The sequence below is a fragment of the Alnus glutinosa genome, chromosome 4 (assembly GCF_958979055.1).
Source record: "Alnus glutinosa chromosome 4, dhAlnGlut1.1, whole genome shotgun sequence".
NCBI classification, from domain to species: domain Eukaryota; kingdom Viridiplantae; phylum Streptophyta; class Magnoliopsida; order Fagales; family Betulaceae; genus Alnus; species Alnus glutinosa.
Genome location: NC_084889.1, coordinates 9,789,530 through 9,811,499, shown reverse-complemented (window position 1 = coordinate 9,811,499; position 21,970 = coordinate 9,789,530). Strand labels below are relative to the sequence as shown.

General features: G+C 35.7%; 1 protein-coding gene and 2 long non-coding RNA genes across 4 annotated transcripts; 2 read left to right on the top strand and 1 right to left on the bottom strand.

Moving 5' to 3' along the window:
- The first annotated feature begins 2,887 nt into the window (after positions 1–2,887).
- LOC133866739 (ethylene-responsive transcription factor RAP2-1-like) lies at positions 2,888–3,956 on the top strand. The gene has a single exon (XM_062303361.1). The coding sequence runs from the start codon at positions 3,177–3,179 to the stop codon at positions 3,615–3,617; it is 441 nt and encodes a 146-aa protein (XP_062159345.1). The 5' UTR covers positions 2,888–3,176; the 3' UTR covers positions 3,618–3,956.
- Positions 3,957–6,963: 3,007 nt separating this feature from the next.
- On the bottom strand, positions 6,964–14,593 carry LOC133865484 (uncharacterized). 2 transcript variants are annotated; one of them, XR_009899752.1, is made up of 4 exons: positions 14,448–14,574; positions 13,258–13,313; positions 7,730–8,009; positions 6,964–7,406 (listed from the first exon to the last, which is right to left on the bottom strand). It is a non-coding gene; the product is annotated as an uncharacterized LOC133865484 (long non-coding RNA). The 2 variants fall into 2 exon arrangements; XR_009899751.1 differs by lacking the exon at positions 13,258–13,313 and having other exon boundaries at positions 14,448–14,593.
- Positions 14,594–18,429: 3,836 nt separating this feature from the next.
- Positions 18,430–21,411, top strand: LOC133867163 (uncharacterized). Its single transcript, XR_009900000.1, has 3 exons — positions 18,430–18,506; positions 19,653–19,702; positions 21,198–21,411. It is a non-coding gene; the product is annotated as an uncharacterized LOC133867163 (long non-coding RNA).
- The last annotated feature ends 559 nt before the right edge of the window (positions 21,412–21,970 follow it).

The following is a 21,970-nucleotide window of genomic DNA, read 5'->3' as shown; positions in this document are numbered from 1 at the left end:
TTCATCGTCCACTTATAATAAACAGCCACGATTTAAATCAACAGATGCTCACAATATTTTAAGCATCACCAGATTCTGATCCCCCCTCTTTTCTTTCAGTCAAACCAAAAACCATTCAGAAAGCGTACGGCGTGAGTAGTGGAGGAAGTCTTTTTACCCCTCTTTTTTCTTTCTTTTAAGCAAACGACATTGAGTATATTGGATTCGTGTGTTGTCGGGCTATACATAAAAATATATACGTTTGCGTGTCAAATTTGGCTAGCGGGGGAAGCCAACATAAAATTTTACAGATTAATTTTAATCCAACTCATTTAATTAAATAAATTAAATTCTTTAATTTTAAATTTTAAATTTTACATGTTGAGTCCGAGTAGTGTCTAAAAATGTATATAAAATTATATAAATCAATTATATCTTTTAAATTTTATGTTTAGTCCGCATCAAATATTTCAAAAGTCAATCTCGCAAAAAGGTGTAGTGATCACGACCAATCATCTGACAACTCCTATCCGTCGGATCATGCGTGCCAAAAAGAGTAAAATGTATGATTTTCTCATTCAATTCACTTTATCAAAGCTTTGAATAGTTGGAAACGGTTACGATCAACGTCCCAAGCAACGTACTGTACCGACGTACAGAAAATGGCTGCAACGTAACTTCCAGGAATGCCCCCAGAAACAAGAATGCAAATTAAAAAGTAGGTGATTGATTCGGGATTCCACTTTCTTTCTTTCTTTTTTTTTTTTTTCTTTTTTGGATTTATTAAATTATTATTGAGACGGTGAGTTTTGAATTGAAAGCATTAAAAAGCCAATAATTAATTAAACAGAACCTTACAGCCGAACAATTACGAATTACACACGTGCCACATATCCAGAGTCCTGGAATTTACCAATTAATTTCCTCCGGATCTGCCCACCCACCCAAACAAAAGTCCCTTACCTTTTTGCTATTTCCACTACGAGGCTTCGTCATTGCGTGGACGGAAAGTCATTCTCAGAAGCACTCTATCCAAACGCCAAACGCCATCCGTCATCCGTCTGCCACCGACTTCTCTCAAAAATTTCATCCACTTGTCCACAAAACGGAAGTTGTCGTTATCGTTCACACAAGTTACCGCAGTACGTTTGAGGTTTGACAAACAGAACACGTTGGCCCAAAGGGCTTTGCGTGCGAGAGGCGTAACCAACCACGTCAGCAATCACATGTGCCTACGGACTGCTACGTGGATATATTGTATGGACTCGAAGATGCCTTTCTCATTTCCACTTACAAGTTAAAACGTCTTCAACGATATTTATTCATTTTAACTCTTTAAAAAGATCAACATTCTCAACTTTTAGTTAATTACTTTATTTTTTTTTCAATGCACACTCCAAGCTCTTTAGAACTTAAAACAAGGAAAGAAATACTGCAATGCTTATCTAAAACTAAAGAATCACTATATCATTAATTATCCTGATTTAAAAGATTATGTTAAAAAAAAGAAAAAAATGTTGGAATGAAATTTTGGGTCTTTTATGAGCTATAAAAGGTAAAGAATTTGATGTTTTAGACCGTCTATTGGAAATAGGGGCGGAGCTAGGATTCAAGATTTGGGGAGGCCAAATTGAAAAAAAAAAATTGGGAGGGGCCAAAACTATAAAAATAACCAAATTTAAGGGTAAAATTAATTAAAATTTTTTTTTTTTTAGGATTTATTTTTTTGGGGGGAGACCCATGGCCTTGGGGGGGGGGGGGGGGGGAAGCCCCCCAAGGCCAAGGGTAACTCTGCCCCTGATTGGAAATGCTCTAAGAAAGAAAAGGGAAACAATATATAACATACAATTGAGATCCGTGCAATTTTCTAGGTATTGTATAGAGCAATGACTTTAATATGGGTATTAATGAACAATCTATCATGTCAAATAAATAAATTGAATCTTTATCCCTCCGGCCACCTTCCACCACTAGCTATGCCTCTCCCTTCGCTCCTTCGTAACCTTCTTACGATTGTCGAGCTCCTATCCCACCACCTTCTTCATCATTATCCCATCGCACAAGGCGATCAAACCCCTTTTTGGGGTGGTTGAATCTCAAAGTGTACACTGCCCGTATCGGGCAGTTATTGCCTCATGACTACTACCACCACCCTTAGGCGATTAACTGTTTTGAGGCACCATACTGCTCGTCCAGGGCAGATGGTTGTTTATGCCCTACTCGACCGCCTATCAGGTATGGAGGAGAGAGAGAGAAACCACTGAAGGTGAACAGCAAGCTAAAGCGGTGGAGATCGGATTTGCAACCAACAGGGAATGGCGTATGGAGAAGAGCAACGTGATGAGAGGGGGAGGGTAGGCAAAGAGAAGGTTGCTGGTTTTGAACAAATTAAAAGATAGAAAACACCATAGAGGACAAGTTTCTACCGGAAGTATAACACCCTAGATGAAAATAATGTCGTTTTGCTATATATGCGGTTGGCTGGTTAGCGGTGGAGCAATTAGTGATGCAGGACGAGTAATAACTAGCCCTTTTGAACAGTCTTAGGTGAACCATTCATTTTGACCATTGAGGCAGTTCAACCACCCTACAAGACGAGGCAATGATAAAAGAGATCGGAGCTCAACAACGGTGAAGAGGTGGTGAAGGAGTAGAGGGAGAGGCGGGAATAAACGAAGAAATAGCTGAAAAATGAGGCACAAATTTTTTTTTTTTGCACATTATATAATATATATGACTCGATAAATTTTGAACCGTTTATTTGAAATAATGCTGCATAGTAATATTGTATGCAGCATTACTTATTTGTACCCGTGCACCTATCTATAATCCACATAACATACGTAGCATACACATATACCATGTACTATAAGTCTATAACATGGGAGGGAGGGAATAGAGATGGGAAGCTGATGGATTGTGTCGGCCAATTTTGGATTTATCTTAAAGGAAGATCAACGTGGCGGCCGTACCCAGAAGACAGACTAGCAGCCAAGTAGGAAACTAATTTGCCCCGCCCCCCTCTATATATATTTTCCCTCTACATGTTGCACAACATTGTTTCTGGCATCGGAGGCCTAGTGTACTTTCTGAAACTGATCGAAAGCAGAATCTTCCTGGCCGGGTTTTTTGTTTTCCTTTTTTCCTTTTGGGTAATATTCATATGTTGTAGAAAATAGCATAGCCTAATTAGAGCCATGGATGGAGACTGTTATTCATCGTCGAGAAGCACTGAAAAGCGCAAGCAGAGGCAACAGCAAGACAAGCCGTATAGGGGTATAAGGATGAGGAAGTGGGGGAAGTGGGTCGCTGAGATTAGAGAACCCAACAAGCGGTCTAGGATTTGGCTTGGTTCCTACACCAGCCCCGTCGCCGCCGCACGTGCCTATGACACCGCCGTCTTCTATCTCCGAGGCCCTTCCGCTCGCCTTAACTTTCCCGATTTACTTTTCGAGGAAGACGATGATGAACTCCGCGACGTCTCCGCCGCTTCTATACGCAAGAAAGCCACCGAAGTCGGAGCCAGAGTCGACGCGCTCCAAACCGCCGACCATGCGTCGCAGTCGAAGTCTAGTCGGGTCTCAGAGACGCCCGATTTAAACGAGTACCCGGGCCCGGAAAACTCCGACGAAGATTGAATATATATATATATATATATAGATGCTTATCGCCAGCTGGTTATGGTTTCTTTATTCCATCTTCTACAACGTCGCTCTGGCGTGCCAGAAAATATATATATATATATATATATCTGAGACGCCAAGAAGAGATCGAAAGAAGGAAGAAGTTGATGTTGGGTTTGTGAAAATAGAATCAAAAGCTTCTGTTTGATAGGTTTAGATGATCTCTCAGTTCAGTTGTAACAAGACCTAAGCAGCAATAGTTTTGTTAGTCATAAACCTAGTTTTTATTTTTCTTTAATTTGATTAACTTCTTTCATAGTTTGATTTTAATGTTTATGGATAAATCTTCTTTTACATGTCTATCTGCAATAAAGTTTTGGAATTTGATGAGGACGAAGAAGAGCGGCCGTGGAATGAGGGGAACAGCGATGGCCTACCAACCAAGCTTTATAATTTCTTTTTCTTTTTTTTCAGTTGCCGAACGAACCACAAGAGATAAGAAGATAAGGCAGAGTTGGGCACCAAGAACCGGTACTCATGACGTGCCCGTGGACACCACAAAAACCATGAAACAGTAACACAGAGACAGTGAGAGAGAGAGAGAGAGAGAGAGAGTATAGTGGTCCTCAATCACAGAGGTTGTCACCGTCATGGGATGGTGGAAGCTTACGAAAGCGTTGTTCGCTGGAGGTTGATGGGTGATGGGTTGTGGGCGGTTTGAGCTCTTTTCATTTTTCCTTCTTGTTATTTTCGTATTTTATTATGCCTTTATTTTCGTTAATTTGGCTTAGGACTCGTCATAAAAAAACCTACTGTAGTTTTTTCTTGTAATGATTTAATTTTCATCAGAAATTTGGAATTTAATCTAAATTATTGAAAAAACTACATACGGTGATAATAAATAAATATTTCTCACAAGAAAAAAATATATGACATATTTAAGACTAAATTAAATAAATTTTTTTACGGTGAACATTCTTAGTAGCCTCATCAAATTTTACTTATCAAAGTTAGGGGTGTGCAAAATCCACCCGCACCAGCGAACCTGCCCCGCCCCGCCCCGTCAATAACGGATATAAGACATTTCTAAAAAAGTGCAGATCCTAAATATGCCAACCCTTGATTTATGGGGCGGGTTGCGGTATTAAATTTTTTCTCACCCGCACACCTGCCCCGCCCCGCCCCGCCCCGCCCCGCAATCCCTTTATACTCGTACCATCAAATTTTCCCCAAAAAAATTATAAGAATCATGACTAGGGGTGTGCCTTTGATTTCATCAAATTTTCTCCAAAAAAATTATAAGACTCATGACTAGGGGTATGCCTTTGATTTCATCAAATTTTCTCCAAAAAAATTATAAGACTCACGAATTGCCCAGATTGTGTACCTTTGATTTCATTCAATTCTGCACTATCATTTTCATCTCTATTCTTATTCTATTTTTATATGCACTTTCATCTCTATATTCTCACATACACATACTCATTCAATCTACAATTACATAAAAGAATAAAAAAATTATTTACAGTTAGGTTTGTTGATAATTCTAGTTCTTTCTTCTCGTTATTGTTTGCTGGTGAGGTTGATTCAATTGGAATTTTCAAATTTTGAATTGGGTTAACAAGATTGTGAATTATTTTTCTGGTTTTGGGCCCATAAAAAAAATAAAAAAAAAATACCCGAACCCGCATGAACCCGTCCCGATCCGCACTACCCAAGATCCAGTGGGTTGACCATTCACTATGCGGGTTGCGGATCTTAATTTTCAAACCCGTTCACTGCGGGGCGGGTTGTGAGAAACATGCAAATCCGGCCCAATCCGGCCCACGCCCACCCTTAATCAAAGTAGTTAAAAACCACTTTTCTCTATTCTGGTGAGCCACTTTTTAAAAATTCTCCCAGCAGCCTCACAATTTTAACTATTTATTATCACTATTCCATTTACATAATATTTTTTCATATTTCTTTATTTTTTTTTTCTCTATTTAATCTTTTTACAAAGAATCCTTCGTATTCATGAAATAAGGACATTATCGTGTGAGATGGGAGAAGAAAATGAGAGAAAAAATGAAAAAAGTGTGATGATCATGTGAGAGAGAAAGGTGAAACAAAATTTAGTGAGTGAATATTACTCATCAGAATTAATGAGTAATTTCACTCATCAAAACTTTTTGGTTAAAATGGTGAGGCTGTTGGAAGTGATTTTTTAGTATTTTCATCAAAATGGCTCACCAAAATAACTAAAAAACTATTTTGATAAGGCTACTAAGAATGCTTAAGTATTATCATAGCACAAACATACAGTAACGACCAATTGAAAAACAATGAAAAAAAAATGAAGCAGCTTAATTATAGAATAACCTAATTTTAAGTATAAAGAAAATAAAAGTTAAAATTTGATTGGAGGACAGTTGGGCAGGCACAGATTTTTGCTGCCTTCAACAAAATGAACCGTCCGAATAAAAAAAGTAATATTATACTTGTAATTCATTTACAACTTATTAATACGTATTAATATTTAGAGCCACGTCACAAAATCTAATACTCTCTAAATAATTTGAATATTTAAAGAAAACTACTTTTGATTTCTTAAATGTATAGATATTTTCTTAGCTTATAAAATAACAAGAAAAACTATTTCAAGAGATATTTTAAAAATTTTCCGAAAATAATATAATTTTTTTATAAAGCTACTGCTAGTGCTCGCTTTATATATAGACCCCAATAGAATAAACATTACGTTTATTTGGAGTGATATTTATACATCCAGCCAACTGAACAAATATTGTGGCATTTATCACTAGTAGTTATCGATCTATATTTCGTATGATCCCAAAGAACAAGATTTTGAGGGTTTCTTTCTTTTTCTTTTTCTTTTTCTTTATTTCTTTTCAACTTGAACTACTTTTTGAGTTGAGATTACATTGTTTCATAATTACAAATGGGTATACATGGTATGCTTGTTAATTTATTTTGGAGAGTAATTTTTTATATAGAAAGTGTAATGATGTGACATTAAAGTAAAATCTATTTGTGTTTTGAAGAGTGTTTTGTGTTTTAAATTGTATTGGTACAATAAATCAACCCGAAGTCCATGCGAGCATCAAATTTACTGACTTAAGCATCAGAGTGATTTCAATCCCTTAGAGACCAACGGCTTCTTGATGACCATTTTCTTTGTTTTGCAAGCAACCCATCGCAAGTCTGGCCGTCCAAATTCTGCTTCAACAAGTTGTTTGTTAATATTTTTGTTTGGAGAAAGAAAGAAAAAAAGTGATTTCGGACATTTTGAGCAACATGAGTTGTTAATCATCCTAGAACACAGTGTTTTAAAAAGGGTCACTTCCAATTAACAGCAATACACATGGAATGTTTGCCAATATATTCACATGACAATCATATAGCAGTATACTCAAATATCATTTATGTTTTTAATAACATGCTTCCACTTTTTCTACATTCAACTAGCAAATAGAAAATGCTTCATTCGGTTGACATGGGGAGTGCCATGGCTCTCCAAGAGCCAACATCAAAACAAACAATAACCCATCAAAGCACTTTCGAGTTATCAACAGGTTGTCACTCACTGTGACCAGGTTGTCATTCTCATATACAGCCAGCTTAAAATGCTATTCATAAGGAATGGAGATCTTTTCTTTATTCTTCACTGATGTGGCAAAAGCAGATAGTGCATCCCCACCTGTGAAACCTCACATCCAAAAGAATAAAATTCTTTGTATATGGAATTCTGTGACACACATGATATTTCATGGTCTAATAAAAACATTGCTCCCAGTCTTTTTCCTGCCACAATAGTTAATTTGATGTCAGATCATATCACAGGGTATAGAAAAGCAAAAATACGTTTCCCATTGCCATTTCCTGGAAGTATTTACCCGGCCCTCTCACCTTTTGTGTTTTGTTTCTTTTATTTTTCTCTTTCTTTTTCTAACATCGAATCTTTTCTTTTTATTTTGAATTTGGTTTTGGATTTAAAGATAAATAGGATCAAAATAAATCTAACAAACAAATAACAGTTAGATGTAACAAAAGAACTGCATAAAAATTCTGGGATATATTATAATATTTTGACTAAGCAGCTTTAGATTCCTTAAACAAAATGTTACCTGGTGGTCCAATGTTATTAGATGTTTCTTTTCAACAGGCTTAGCTGGACCCTTCAAGAGAAAGTAATCATTGTGTGGTCCAATGTAATTAGATTTTCCGGCCAACATCCTGTTGTAGCAGGAAGCAGTTGGGGTGCATGCTAACAAATGTATATAGGAGTCACAAAGGAAATCACACAAAGCCATTTGCAATTTTTTATCCGACATACAGCAACAATAGCCTGTTCAGAGTCAAAGCATGCCGCTTCATGCTAGGAATGAGCAGCACCTCTTAATTCACCTGAAATGCAAGTGTAATTCTAGTATTAACTTTTCTCTTTAGTGAAATGTTGCATCAACTTATTTACCTTGATCACACACTCTTGCGATAGCAACAGCGTCGCCGTTCGGCACAATGTAAAGGTCAGTTACAGAAGTCGAAACTACGATAGTGACTGATACCCTATGTAAGTATAAACACAAGAACATGAAGCATCCAACAAGAATGTCAAGTTCTCCTTAACAAGCAATCCAATCAAAGGTGCAATTAACACTAATGGGACCAACCAAAAAGCTACAAAAGGCCATGTTGATTGAAAAGATTTATTGGTTTGCTGTCTCTGTAAAACTGTCCTTTCCAGTGAAAATTTAGTACCGTGGTAACTGATCCTTTATATAAAATACCAAGCACGGGCCGTACGGCAGATGTGATATATGCATATGATATGTTGGTGGTGCTACAAACCCATAATGGTGTAGTAGAGGCAGTCAGTTGGCAGTGATGACAGCGTAGGAGGTGCTCAGGGAAAAAAAAAAAAAAAAAAAAAGGACAACAGCATAGGACGCATGATCAGTTTTTCTTTAAATCCAAAACCTTTATAATATGTATCACAGACTGTTTTTCCTTGAGAAGTCAATTTTTCTCGCTAAAATTTGGCATTGGGAAACTCTAGAAGAGAAGAATGAAAGGGTGAACTTGAAGCTAACGTTTTGGCTAAAAAATAAGATGCAAAAAGAGCAGCTCAAAAGAAACACCGCTAAGAAAGCTTCCTTCAGCTTTAGCAAATAGAAAAGCCACTCCCATTTTTTATATCAACAAAGAAAGCTTCAAAAATACTGGAAGGGACAACCGACACTGGAATCTGTGCAGTTGACACAGTAAACTGAAATCAGGGTCCAGCAGATTTATAGAATCATGTAAAGTTAATGGACCACATCACCATGAAAATAATATAATCAAGAGAGTGATCAAAACATAATTTCCCGGATGACTTCAGCAAGCAAGTGAAAGCAACTTATGGCTAAATTCAATATATATTACACACTTCATATATTCCAAAATTATACTCTGGCCAAAAATATATATAGATCCCAAAACCTGTAGAAAAAATTCTGGTCAACCTTAAACTTGTAATCCTCTTGAGACTAGAGACCAGATAGCACCTTATTTTAATCGTTCTTTGCAAGTAAACCTGTGCAAGTGAGTTTAAATTTACCATTTTACCGTAATAATCTTTAGAGACTTGAACAGGTAAACCCTGTCGAAGAGTTCACTGATAAAAGAAAGCAGCACAGTAGTCGAACATTAAAAATTGCACCAGTATAGCTAGAATGCTTTAGCCCATACTTGTGTAGTACTAAGAGCAAAACTGACATCCTTATTTGAGTGTAAAACCTACAGTATCCTCTAAGTAAGCAAATCAACTGTTATTTGGTACTCACAAATAGATCCAAAAAGGATTTCAAACGAAATTAGATAACAAAATGCACTATTGCTGATATTAGCTGCAAATATATGATAATTTTAATCCTGAAAACATAGCAAATGTAACATTAAAAAACCACTTTCCCAATGGAATAATTAAAAGTGTAAAACCAATAATAACTGTTTTACCATAGGGAAAAAAAATTGATCTTTGATGTGAAGTCCATATTGTATTGACATATTTCGTGAGGCAAAAAAAAACGAGGTATAAGTCTAAGTCTAGAGTGGTGTGTTGTTCCTCTAAATACACCGTCACAAGTTGCATGTCAAAAGCTACGAGTCTCAAGTATTCTGGGAGGTAAAGTGACTAGGAAACATAAAAAACTTGACCTTAGGTGATTAGATTGGATCACACATAACCTAGAGTTGGTCAAGTCATGAGAATACATAAATAGTTAATTTTGGACTTAATTTAATTTTTACAAAACTATTCATAAGTGTTTGAACGGAACATTTTACATTCGAATGGTGAACTCGGGTTCTCACATAGATTGCTTTATTCAAAGCTTCATTCAAGCAGACAGATAATTTAGCTCAACCTTAGAACATATTTTAACACCTATTCGAATATAAAGATCGACTGAGAACTATTGTATCTATGAGAAAGCCTTTTTAGAGGCAATCCTTTAAAGATATAAGCCATCATTTCAATTCTTCTATATTGTTGTGTGAAGTCCGAAGACATTGTGTGGATAGCACAAAGAGTGCGTCAAGGAGCCGACATGTGATATCAACAAACGAAAAGTATCGCACTTGAATATTCAATCTAGTTAGTTTCCACAATATCTGTATCCCTGATTGAATAGAGCATTGAATATTCTTGACTGTTTGCTAGAAGATAACAAAACCCGTTAATATTGGCAATCACTTTCATTTGAAATTCTTTTGGAAAATTAAATTTATTAAATAGCCGGCAAATCTTCAATGACAAATCTGAAAGATACAGGCTTCTCTATGCATGTGGTATGAAGAAAGAACAATTTGATTTTGTTCTCCTTAGGTGATCAAGAAGGCAGTGCCAGAAAACAAAACAAAACAGCGCCAGACAACCCCCTTTACACATTTTAAAAGAAGTGAGAGAGGGTATCCTATGGTGTAAGACCAAGGGGAGAATCAAGGTTATCTGAAACCAACAATCAACATGAGAATTTCCTTTATGATAACTGTGCCAGATCCAGCACCACTATGACCAAGAATAATAGCTATCTGTGCTGCAAAAATTTTCAGGGCTCCTGTTTCTCTGCAAGTCAGAAAACTTGTGCTGCAGCCCTGGACCAAGAATTGCATGGAACCTCCATGTGCTGGTGACCATTATCTACCCAAATGACCTCTGTCAACTAGACTGAGGATTTCCTTTCAGAACACACTGTGAAATGACAGATACTCAGGGGAAGGCAAAGCACAGTTTACAAGAACCAAGTTCATGAGCAAGGTGGATGCTACCATCTTTCTGACCTTGTATTCACAATGAACAGAAAAGATTATAAGCTAACCAAATTTTCTTTCAAAATAGAACACAACATTCAAGACGACACTTTGCTTTGATGAAGTAAAAGAATTCTCAAATTTGGAAATTTGAAGCAACATAACATACCAAGATCAACATCATCATGACACAGCCTCTACCAACAACGCCTAAAACTTCCTCTTCCAAGGAAGTACTTTGGCTGATAAAAAGAGACCCTAAATAAAAGGACCAGGCAAAAAAAAATCTAGAAGAAGGTCAACAGAAAAAAAAAAAAAAAAAAAAAAAAAAAAAAAAAAAAAAAAACAACCGATTATACACTGCTAGCTAAAACTTGGTATTGTTACTACAGCATGTTTGATAAAAATTTAAAAAAAAAAAAAAAAAAAAAAAAAAAAAAAAAAAAAAAAATATGAACAATAATTTATTGAAAAGAAAAGGCAAAATTCTTGTACACGAAAAGTAAACAACAGAAACAACCACCCTAAAGGTGTCTAGAATCTAAAAAGTTAACAAGATCTAAAATATTCGAAGAGGAAAAATTAGGAACATAGGTTACAGCTCAATCCAAGAGAAATCTCAAAAAATAAGATTTGAAACAAAGTACATTGGATTTGCAGTCCTCAAATAGGCGCCGCCGAATCTTTTCTCTCCAAATGCTCCATGTTAAGAACAGGGGAATAACTTTTCAGATAGCCCATTTGGAATGCCCCAACCCTTGAGTCCTCCAACAATGTAGTAGCTCTTGTATGTTGCTAGGCATCGCCCACAAAATTCCGAATAAATTGAGAACCAAGTGCTATAAATCGCTAGTGTACTCACATTGGATGAGTAGGTGATCGACGGTCTCCTCATTCTTTTTACAAAGGCAACACCAATTTAAAATAGTGAAACCCCCGCCTTCTAAGATTATCAACAACAAGGATTCTATCCCCAAGTTGCCGCCGTCCATGTAAAGAATGCAATACGGGGCCCACTTAACCTTCCAAACACTTTTCCAAGGGAACGAGCACGGCTCTCCAATCTATTAAGTGTTATAATAGATTTTCACTTCAAAGTCATGGTTGCTAGCTAGGGTCCATAACAATCTATCCACTTCCTCCGGATGGGTAGTGGAGGAGTATAGCAAAGTGAGGAAAAAGATTCCAAGTTTCCAACTCCCAATTCTGGATTGCCCTGATGAAACTCAGATTCCAATGAAGATAGGTTCTGGAGAATTCCAAGTGATCTGACACTAAAGCCTCTTTGTGATGAACTATCGCATATGGTTATGGGAAGAGGATTTGATAGTATCTTCACCGCACCAAACAGCATGCCAAAACCGAATACAAGACTCGTCCCCAACCCTAAAGAAGACAAAATTGGAGAAGATGCCCCAGCCATTCCTAATATTCTTCTGAAGGCATACCCCATCGGGCCCTCGGGTTTGCTTTGAACACCAACCCTTACTTTGGACCTTGTACTTCTCAACAATCACCTATCTCCATAGAAAAGTCTCCTCTTACGAATCTCCAAAGACTATGCTCTGAGCATCCCTAAGTTTTCACATACGCCCACGTTGTTGTCTAGTCTATCCACCACATCAACCATCAAGAGCGCCAAAAAGCTCCATCTCTTCCCAGGAAATTCGACCAAAGATACCCTTTCCCTCGTTCCACTATACATAGCCTGGAAGAAATACCCCCAGGCTCAAAAATGAATTCTAAGGATTTCAATTCTATGAAACAAAAAAACCTCCCCATAGGCCTTCGAACCATTGACAAAGTCTTTCGATAAATATTTGAAGTATTTTTAAGCATCTTCAAAGATAGACTTAGCAAGACCGCAGCATAAGGGTCATATAAACTCTTGAAAGCCAAGAACCAACGGAAATTTATTAAATAATTAAAATTTCTTTCAGAAAGAAGAGGGGTATCTAGAGGGCATGAAAGTTTGAGAATGTTCTATTCATCCTAACTCGTCCACACCACATCGGTCAAAGAAAACACAGATGGACGAATAGGCAAATCTGATTATTTGTTTTAAGCAGACTAAGTATGAACCTTTATAACCAAAAGTTATGAAGTGTCAATCTAGCAACATGTGCCAATCCACTATAAACCTTACAAGAACAGTTGTGGGTGATTAGGTATAATAGAATTCTCTCTCGCGTTCGTATATATATATTTTCATGAATAAGCCATGTATGTTTTATCAGCAGTAGGAAGCATCCACATCGCAAAAGGAACAACAGAAAAAGGATATAACAGACTATCAACTTCGTTTTAAGTTTTCATCTGCTGACTTAAGAGATGTGCTGCAGGTAGTTTATAAACATACCCCATCATTATTTGCGACCTTATTGACTATGATTAGTCTATCATCATTTGTTCAACCTGCATAGAAATAGGAAAAAGGAATTTCATGTAAATTTCATATTACTATTTCCCGTCCAAATCGAAAATGCTCAAGATGCTGATTGCCCAATATGAGTATATTCATAAGGTGCTTGTGATGGGAATTAAAGAATCAACCATAGCAGCAGAACCAAACGAGAAAGAGCTATAACTAGCAAAGACTGGTAACCTAGTCCTACACGTACTCTGTGTTGCAACATACCTTACCTTTAGAATCATTAGGTTTTGCAAGCCCTAAAGAGTTCTATCACCTCCTTGCCTCATCCCATTACCATAATTCACATACCAAACGAGCGATGCATTGTGCTAGATACTAGTACTGGTATTTAATATAAAATGTATCTTGCAAATAACCAAAAAGAAATGCTACATACACTCCCACACGAAAACTTCCGAGTACACGCTTCTTGACGTGACACTAAAAATCACTATTGGATCCAAAATTCAACAGTAATCTATCCAAAATCTAATGATTACTTTTAGTGTCACGTCAGGGAGTATGCACTTGAGAGTGTAGGAGTGGAAGTGTGTGTAGCATTTCTCGTAACGAAAACCCAAATCTTAGACTTGTAAAATCTCTATGCTTGCCCATTACGGCCACAAATAACCCTACCCAACTGAAGGTATCATATACACACTGAACTGTTCAAATATTGATTAAAATATTAAATTATTATTTCTTATTAGTTTAAGATTTTGGAATAAATGATAATTTTCCATAGCCCCTAACTCCACACAATATCTCATATTTGTCTGGATCTACCCGCAAGAGGAGAGTGTCAAAATATTAATTAAATAATTAAATTTACTATTTTCTTTCCGCTTAAACTTATCTTTTTAGGATAAGTGCTAATTTATTGAGACCAGTTCAGATACATAATCAAGATTGGAACCCCAAGTGAAGAGTCGGCAATAATTCCATACGTTCATAAATACCACAAGTAGCATCGGCCACCAAAACTACTAAACAAAGATTTCAAACAAATTTCACAGAATCGCTTAGAACTTCCATGTGATAGGAGAAAACTCACAAAGCTCAACACTGAATTAGCTGAGGACCACAAAATTTGAGAAAATACGAAAAAAAAAAAAAAAAAAAACGAGGTAACTAACCGGCAAAAACGTTGCAGTTGGAGCGGGGGCAGAGAAAGACAGAGAGAGTGTGCTCCGGGTGGGGCAGCAAAGCATGCTCCACATTCTTGGTCTTTCTTCACTTGAGATGTTTGAAGGAAACGACTCGTAGTATTAGCCAGAGCGAACCTTTTTTTTTTTTTTTTTGAAACAAGCCAGAGCGAAGATTTGAGTTGAGGAGAAGTACGTGTCATTTCTAACACTTCAAGGTTCTGAATTCCTCCCTAACAGACGACTTGTCGTTTTTAGTAATTGTGGTCAAGCCCAACGCAAGCAAAACAAAGTATGCGCTCAGGCCCATGCATACTCGGACAAGGTTTAAAAAAAAAAAAAAAAAGGCATTCAGATTCAGTGCGTCAAGAACTTTTTAACAGGTGTAGGCCTTAAAAGTCATGAATATTAAATATATTTTCTCCATTTTAAATGTAATAGATAATAATTATTTTATGTTAAAAAATTTAAATAATGTGGCATAATGTTCATTGTGATACACCAATATTAAATATTGACCATAAAATGGAGGTATTCCTTACCCTAAAGTCATTGGGTTACTGATTCAAGCAATGAGTCATCGCTTAGAAAAAAAAAAAAAAAAAAAACAATGAGGGAATGAACCGTAAAATCATTTTAAAACTATATATATATCTAATTGAAAAAAAAAAAAAAAAATCAATTTGAAAGATACAAAATAAGTTTTTATAAAATATTCATGAAAAAAAAGGTATAATAACATAGTCAATAGTTAATTATGCAAGATAAACATAGAGATTAAAGAGTGCTTAGCAATATTATTTTTTGAAAAAAAATTAATTGTAAAATATTTATTTCTACAAAGTTATTGAAGAAAATAACACACATGCAGACAGGAGGTGTGTTGATGAAGATAGAGGAGTCAACATTGAATGATCCAACGCTGGAAGAACTAGTTAAAGAAAGCCAACATAAGGGAAAATGATTTGTGGGGGACGGAAAACCCCTCTTTTCATTAAACAAACTTTTTAATGAAAAAGTTGTTAAGAGTCTCACATTGCCAAGGTATGCCTGGGTTGTAAACTTTATAAGCCATGAACACCCCTCCTCTTTCAAGGCGTCTTTTGAGAGTGAATAAGGCCCATGGACTTTTACATGGTATCAGAGCCACAAGCCCTTGGACAATGTTGGGTCTTCCCTCTCGTTGTTGAACACGTGTTTAGCCAAAAGATGTCACACGTGAGGAGGCGTGTTAAGAGTTTCACATTGCCAAGGTATGCCTGGGTTGTAGACTTTATAAGCTATGGACACCCCTCATCTCTCAAAGCGTCTTTTGAGAGTGAATAAGGCCCATAAACTTTTACAAAAGTATCATATCAAATGACACTTTTTCATTAAAAAGTGTTTGTTTAATAAAAAGAAGGGGGTGGGGGACGGTTTCTCGTCCCCTCTGTATCAAGGCTCCAACATAAGAGATCAAGCCACCTAAGTCAACCACCAAGGGTCGAACTAGGTGTTTGGGTGGGGTAGTTACCGGCAGTAGCCTTCCATAGTTTTAATTTTTTCTTTAAAAAAATTAATAAAATTTTCTCATGTTTACTCTTTAAAATTAATATTTTACGCCAAAAAAAAGTACTCCTTTACGTTTTTGCCTAAAAATCTAAAATTTTAGTTCCGCCTCTGTAAACCATATCTCAAAAAGGCAATACAAAACAAACAGCTAGTATGCTTGTTTCTATTCTTCCATAATTAGAACCAAAACAAAGCTCTTAACTCCCTATTTTTTGTGATTTGTTTTTCTATTGTAACTACTTATATTTGCATTGTTGAGGAAATTTAGCATAAACAACAACAAAAATAAAAAATAAAAAAATCAATTCAACTTTGAGGCACGTGTGAACACTATCTTTAAGGTGATAATTGCTCTCACTCGAAAGAGTTTGCCACCAAGTTACAAGCACATGCACCTTCATGATACAACAAAATCACCAACTGAAAATAGCAATTCTGAAGTTTGTTCTTCAAAGTTTCTCTACAAAATTGTGTATTTTACTTGAAAGAATAAAAGAAATTAAGATGTGATAATCGTAGGATAGATCTCCTATTTATAGATTTTGAAAGGGTACCTATAAAAAATTGGAACTTTTCAATTTGGCTTGCAAACGATCGAGTATTAAGAATTTTCTCTATTACAATCAAACATCATGTTTGCAGTTGGCCTAATGGTTTAGAGATCTCCCTTCTAAGGGAGAAGAAATTGAGTCAACCCCCCACAGTTGCACATTTATGTTTTTATTAACAATCCAACTCAAATGGGCAGTGTGCTGCTGAGCGTGCACCCAAGCCCACGTGCACGTCAGCACGTGCCCAAGCCTAGTGAGTTTCTAGAAAAGTTAAAATTGGCACTTATGTAAGGTAAGGGATTTCAAACCCTTCTCCCTAAGTTCAATAGAAGAAGCATTTACAATTTAGCCACTTATTCACATCTTTAATCTCACAATCTACAACTACTTATAACAATCCCTCTCTTAGATTGTGATATTAAATACTCAATCAAATATCGATATCTTCGTGCATACAAGAAGAATGTATATTTCAATTTAAACATTCAATTAGTGTAAGTATTTTAATTTCTAACAAAGTCAATGGTGGCCTAAGCTTAGACAAAGACTTTATATATTAGGAATGGAAATACCATATACATGATTCTATCCAATTTTAGCGGAAAGCTTACAAATTTAAGTGCACTTATCTAGGTACTCCACCTTGATTTTTCATGAACATTTACAAAAATAAACCTTTAACTTTTGCCAGAAGTTGTCTCACTTCTTATATTCATATAGGCAAAAGTCCTTTACCGTATTTTTCATTGTAGACACTGAGAGAATTATTGAATTTATTAAGATTATAAAACCCATCCTTCATTTATCGTAACAGCCAACACTGAACATCCTAGAATGGGTTTATCATATATGAGAAAAAAAAATATCAGTGCTTTGTCAGCCACCTAACTGTAACTCGTTATTGCCCTTTAAACCTTAAACTATTTGTAAATATTGTAAAGTTTGGTTCCTATTACAGGTGAATTTCAAATAAAAGGTTTTAATCTCATTCCACAATATGTACTTTTCACTAAATCTCTCGAGAGTCCCTTAGTAAATGGATTTGCCAAATTTTTACTTGACCACACATACACAATAGTGATAATACCATTTATTATCAATTGTTTGACATATTAATGTTTCAAGCTGATATGTCTAAATTTATAATTATGAACTTTACTATATGCCCTAGACATAGCAGCTTTTACTATCACAGTGCAAAATAAAGGCTGGCATAGGTTGTGGCCACAACTTTATATCTAATAACAAATTCCCTAAATATGTTATGATGGAAAAAAAAAAATGACGTTTTCTCACTATGTTATGAATGATATGAAAGGATAAATGTTATGAAATGTTATTTGTGAGCATGTGCTACATTTTCGTTATATGAGCATGATCTCAAGGCAACTATGAGGGCACTAAATCCGAATGGTATGTTTGATGGTAACACAACACAACCATACGACGGTGTGGGTTACACTATGGCCCATGGGTATCCTATCTTGAGTGAGACACCCAATGCGCACCTTGGTCTATCAAGTAGTGTAATAACCCCAACTCCCTTTCGAGGGTAAAATAGTCTTTTATTACCTATGAGAATGGATGACTGGACAAAATAATAAAAATCTCGATATTTTATATATAATACCTTATGTTTTATTAAATACCACTTTTATATTTTGCCAAATACCTTCTTTTACTTTTAAAAAAATAAAAACTTATTAATATTGAATGCCTCTTTTACACATAACAATTTATGGTAATATTTAATACCTAAATTTTTGTCTTACATGTAAAAGTCTAATTGCCAAAAACCCTAGTGGTCCCCAAGTGAGAAAACCCTAAACCTATAAATACCCCCTCTTAGCCGTCACTCTCCCCTTTCACCACCAAAATCCCTTCCAGCCGCCCCTCTTCCTTTTACAAAATAAATTTTCAGTTTCTCAACTCTCACGGTAGACTGCAGGTATGGTTTTATTGCCCTTTTTACTGTTCGTTTCTTCTCTTTGCTGATTAGTCGTGATCCTTGTTTGTCCTTGTTCTTCTTTTGTTTCATTCTTCTTATTTGTCCAGCTTCTTCATTGTATCGACGCACGATAACATGATATGCCTTTTATCTTTTTCTTCTCTTTTTCGGTTTCTTCTTGTCTAACGTAGGAATAGTGCCTACACTTACCTTATTTCCCATATTTTTCCCTTTTCTTTTACTGTAGGTGGCATGTGGTAGTACTTTGTTTCTTTTTCCTTTCAATTTGCTACAACCGATATTTTGCCTCCTTTTCTTTTGATTGACTTGTCTCTTCAAGTCCTATTGCTTACTCATTCTTTTATGCCTTGGCTTGTCTTCTTTTAATTTAGTTACAGCATGTTCCCATCCTAGTTGATTCATTTATGACTTCTTTTTCTTTTCTATTATAGTTGCACAAGTCCGAATGTCTAATTTTTGTTGTTGGTTTTCTTTGTCTTTTCCTTTCTTCCATAGCCGTGGTACAGTCCTCTTGGTGGTCTTTCATTTTTCTATTTACTTTGTTTTGGTTGCCTTCAATCTGCTTCATAGAGAAATAAAACAATTTTAATTTAAGTGTTTCAAACCTTTTTGTAAATTGCTTAAAATCACGAAGTGTTAATAATTTATTTTGACCATATGTATAATTAGTGACATCTAAGTTTATAAATTTACAATTTCAAGCACTTTTTAATATATACTTTATTTTAATATATGTTATTACGTGTACACAAAGCGTAAAGGGCCGGTATTGATAGGTCCTATTATATATTAATGGAATTTCTTTAATAACTTATAATATTTCGGTAACTTATATTTATTTATTTATATAACGAAATCTGCTTTCACAATACATGTGGCCGCTTCTCTCATTTTATTAACCACATGAAATAGAAAATATTTCTTACGACAGTTGCCTTTATTGAGCCCTATTCAAATAATAAAAATGTTATTTCTTTTTTTAATGGTTTAATTATTATTCGGTTAATGTCGTTAAACATACCTCAGAAATCCATTCTCAATAGGCTAGCAAGACGAACCGTAGTAGTGTCTGGATATATTCTAGTGGCCAGTATGTAGTATTAATTTGTTGGAACCTGTATCCAGGTGACTAGTTAGCGGTCGAGATAGTCCAGCGACTTATTTCAATCAGAGAAGTAAGGGATCATCTACCCCTTCTCAAATTGTTTTATGTCATATTACTTTATCCTTTTATTAGCATATTTGAAATTAATTGTTCATGTTTCGTATTTCAAATTATATTGACGCATGAATGACTGTTTTAAAAATAGTTTTGAGATAAGAGTTGTCGGTATAAATATTATTCTTGAAATCACAGTTTTAAAAGAAGCTTTGGTTATAAAGAATTTTCTAATTATTAGTAAATTGCTTAGTTAGTTTCCGAGACGGGAAATTACAGCTTTTTGAAATTAATGAGAAAAGGAAAGCAAAAACCCTCCCCACACGTTGCCTCCAGAGTTATCAAAGGAATAAGAATAATTTATGAGAATGAGATTTTTACAAATGAGGCACGTGTGTGTGGAGAAGATTATTATTTTGGCCCCAGAGATATTCACAGAGATTTACAAAGTTTAAGCTCGGTACCGTTGCTTGGATGGAAGCGCAACCGCTCAAGGACTTATAGAAAGCGGATCCATCCCTATGTCATGCTAAGTGCACTTCAATTAATTAGCTGACGGGGCAGGGCCTGTAGCCACAGTTTACCTGCCTGAGGTCGCAGTAGACCGCATAACCCTAATACACAGGGCGTAATAGTGTATATGGGCCCTACATATGAGAAACTTATTTATCAGCCAGTAATTTTATGTGTTAAGTAAAATGCCGAATTTTTATTTGTATTCTAGAAATTTAGATTTCAAGTGTATTTTAATAATTGTTTTAAAGAAAATGAAGTTAACTCAACCGTTTTATGGTTGAGGGTTACCTTACTGAGCATTTCTCGCCCACCCCTTATAATCTTTTGTTTTCAGGATATGAATAGAGAGACCTAGGCGGCCGGGATGGGATCTAGGCTAGCAGTAGGATATTATTTTTCTGTTACCTTAATATGTGCACTTGCACTATAAATCCAGTTCCTTTGCATTTCAATTTTTGTATTAAACATTATTACTCTTTTCGAAATAATCGTTTCCGCATTTATTGAAGCTCTGAGTTTTAAAATTATTTTCTAGTAATTTACTTAATTCAACATATTAGCTAGGTTACCTAGTAGACCTTATGAATCTTTGCAGTTTGGTGTTTGAAAATGGACGAACCTAACCCTTAACTGTTTGGGGGCGTTACAAGTAGGGCTCCTGATATGTTGTGCATTTCCTTGTGGCCAAGGGTGTACTATGAGGTTCAATGAGATGCACCAACCTTAACCGCACAAGGGATAATTGTACGAATATGACCAAAAGGGAAGAGTTAACATGATGTATATGTATGTTATGAAACGTATATGTTTTATGCAAGAAAATAAAATGTTGTTTACACGTTCTTTACCTTTGATTTGTTATTATTACTAATAAAGAATAGAAAGAAATGTTTTCGTGTATTTTCAACAATGGCACATTTCATGTATTGTTTTCTCATGATGTTTACTTACTAAGTCATTAACTTATCTTTCACCTCTAAATCGTTGTCTTATAGAGAGCACAACTAGTTTAAGGGGCAAGTAGGAGGAACTAGAGTTATACGCGGCTATTTGAGTCACTATGATTTCAAGTCTTTTGATCTAGATTTGGAGAGCTTTTATGTGCTTATGAATTTGATTTGTATTAATTATGTTTGGACTTGGGAACTTGATACTTATGATTAAGGAAGAATGTAAGGTATTTATATTAGAGCTATGGTGAAAGTACTTGTCAATGTTTATAGTTTACAAGAATATAACTAAACATTCGCTACTTATATAATGTAAAGGTATAGTAATAGCACTTCAAGTTGTTTTAAAGGTAAAATAATTTGGTGAAGTTGCAAAAATTCTCTACATATTAGGGTTTAGGGTAAACATTCGCTACTTATCCCCATCAAATTGACATCTATTTTGCACATATACCCCAAAATTATCATTTGTGATATTTGACCCTCTCAAATTACCATTTCGTTGCAAAAGGTTCTCTCTGTTACCTGTTGGCATTAAAATGGACAAAAAAATTATGCACATGACCTACACAAACATATTATGGACTTAAAATGTCCAAAATTTCCTATGGTAGAAGCTTCCAGTAAACACGTAGAAATAAATAAATAAAGGTAAGGAAAAGATGGGGGGGGTGGATTTTTGGGGTAGCCGAACCACCTTCTCAAGGCTAAGGGAATTACTCGACCACTCCTATACACCTTGGGGTTGGTTCAGCCACCCTCCTCATGAATTTTGGAAGTGGCAGCCACCTTCTTAGAGCTGAGGGCATGGTTTGACC

Bases quoted from the DNA above. Each gene is read 5' to 3' on its own strand.
- LOC133866739 (XM_062303361.1), top strand. From the start codon at position 3,177: ATGGATGGAGACTGTTATTCATCGTCGAGAAGCACTGAAAAGCGCAAG.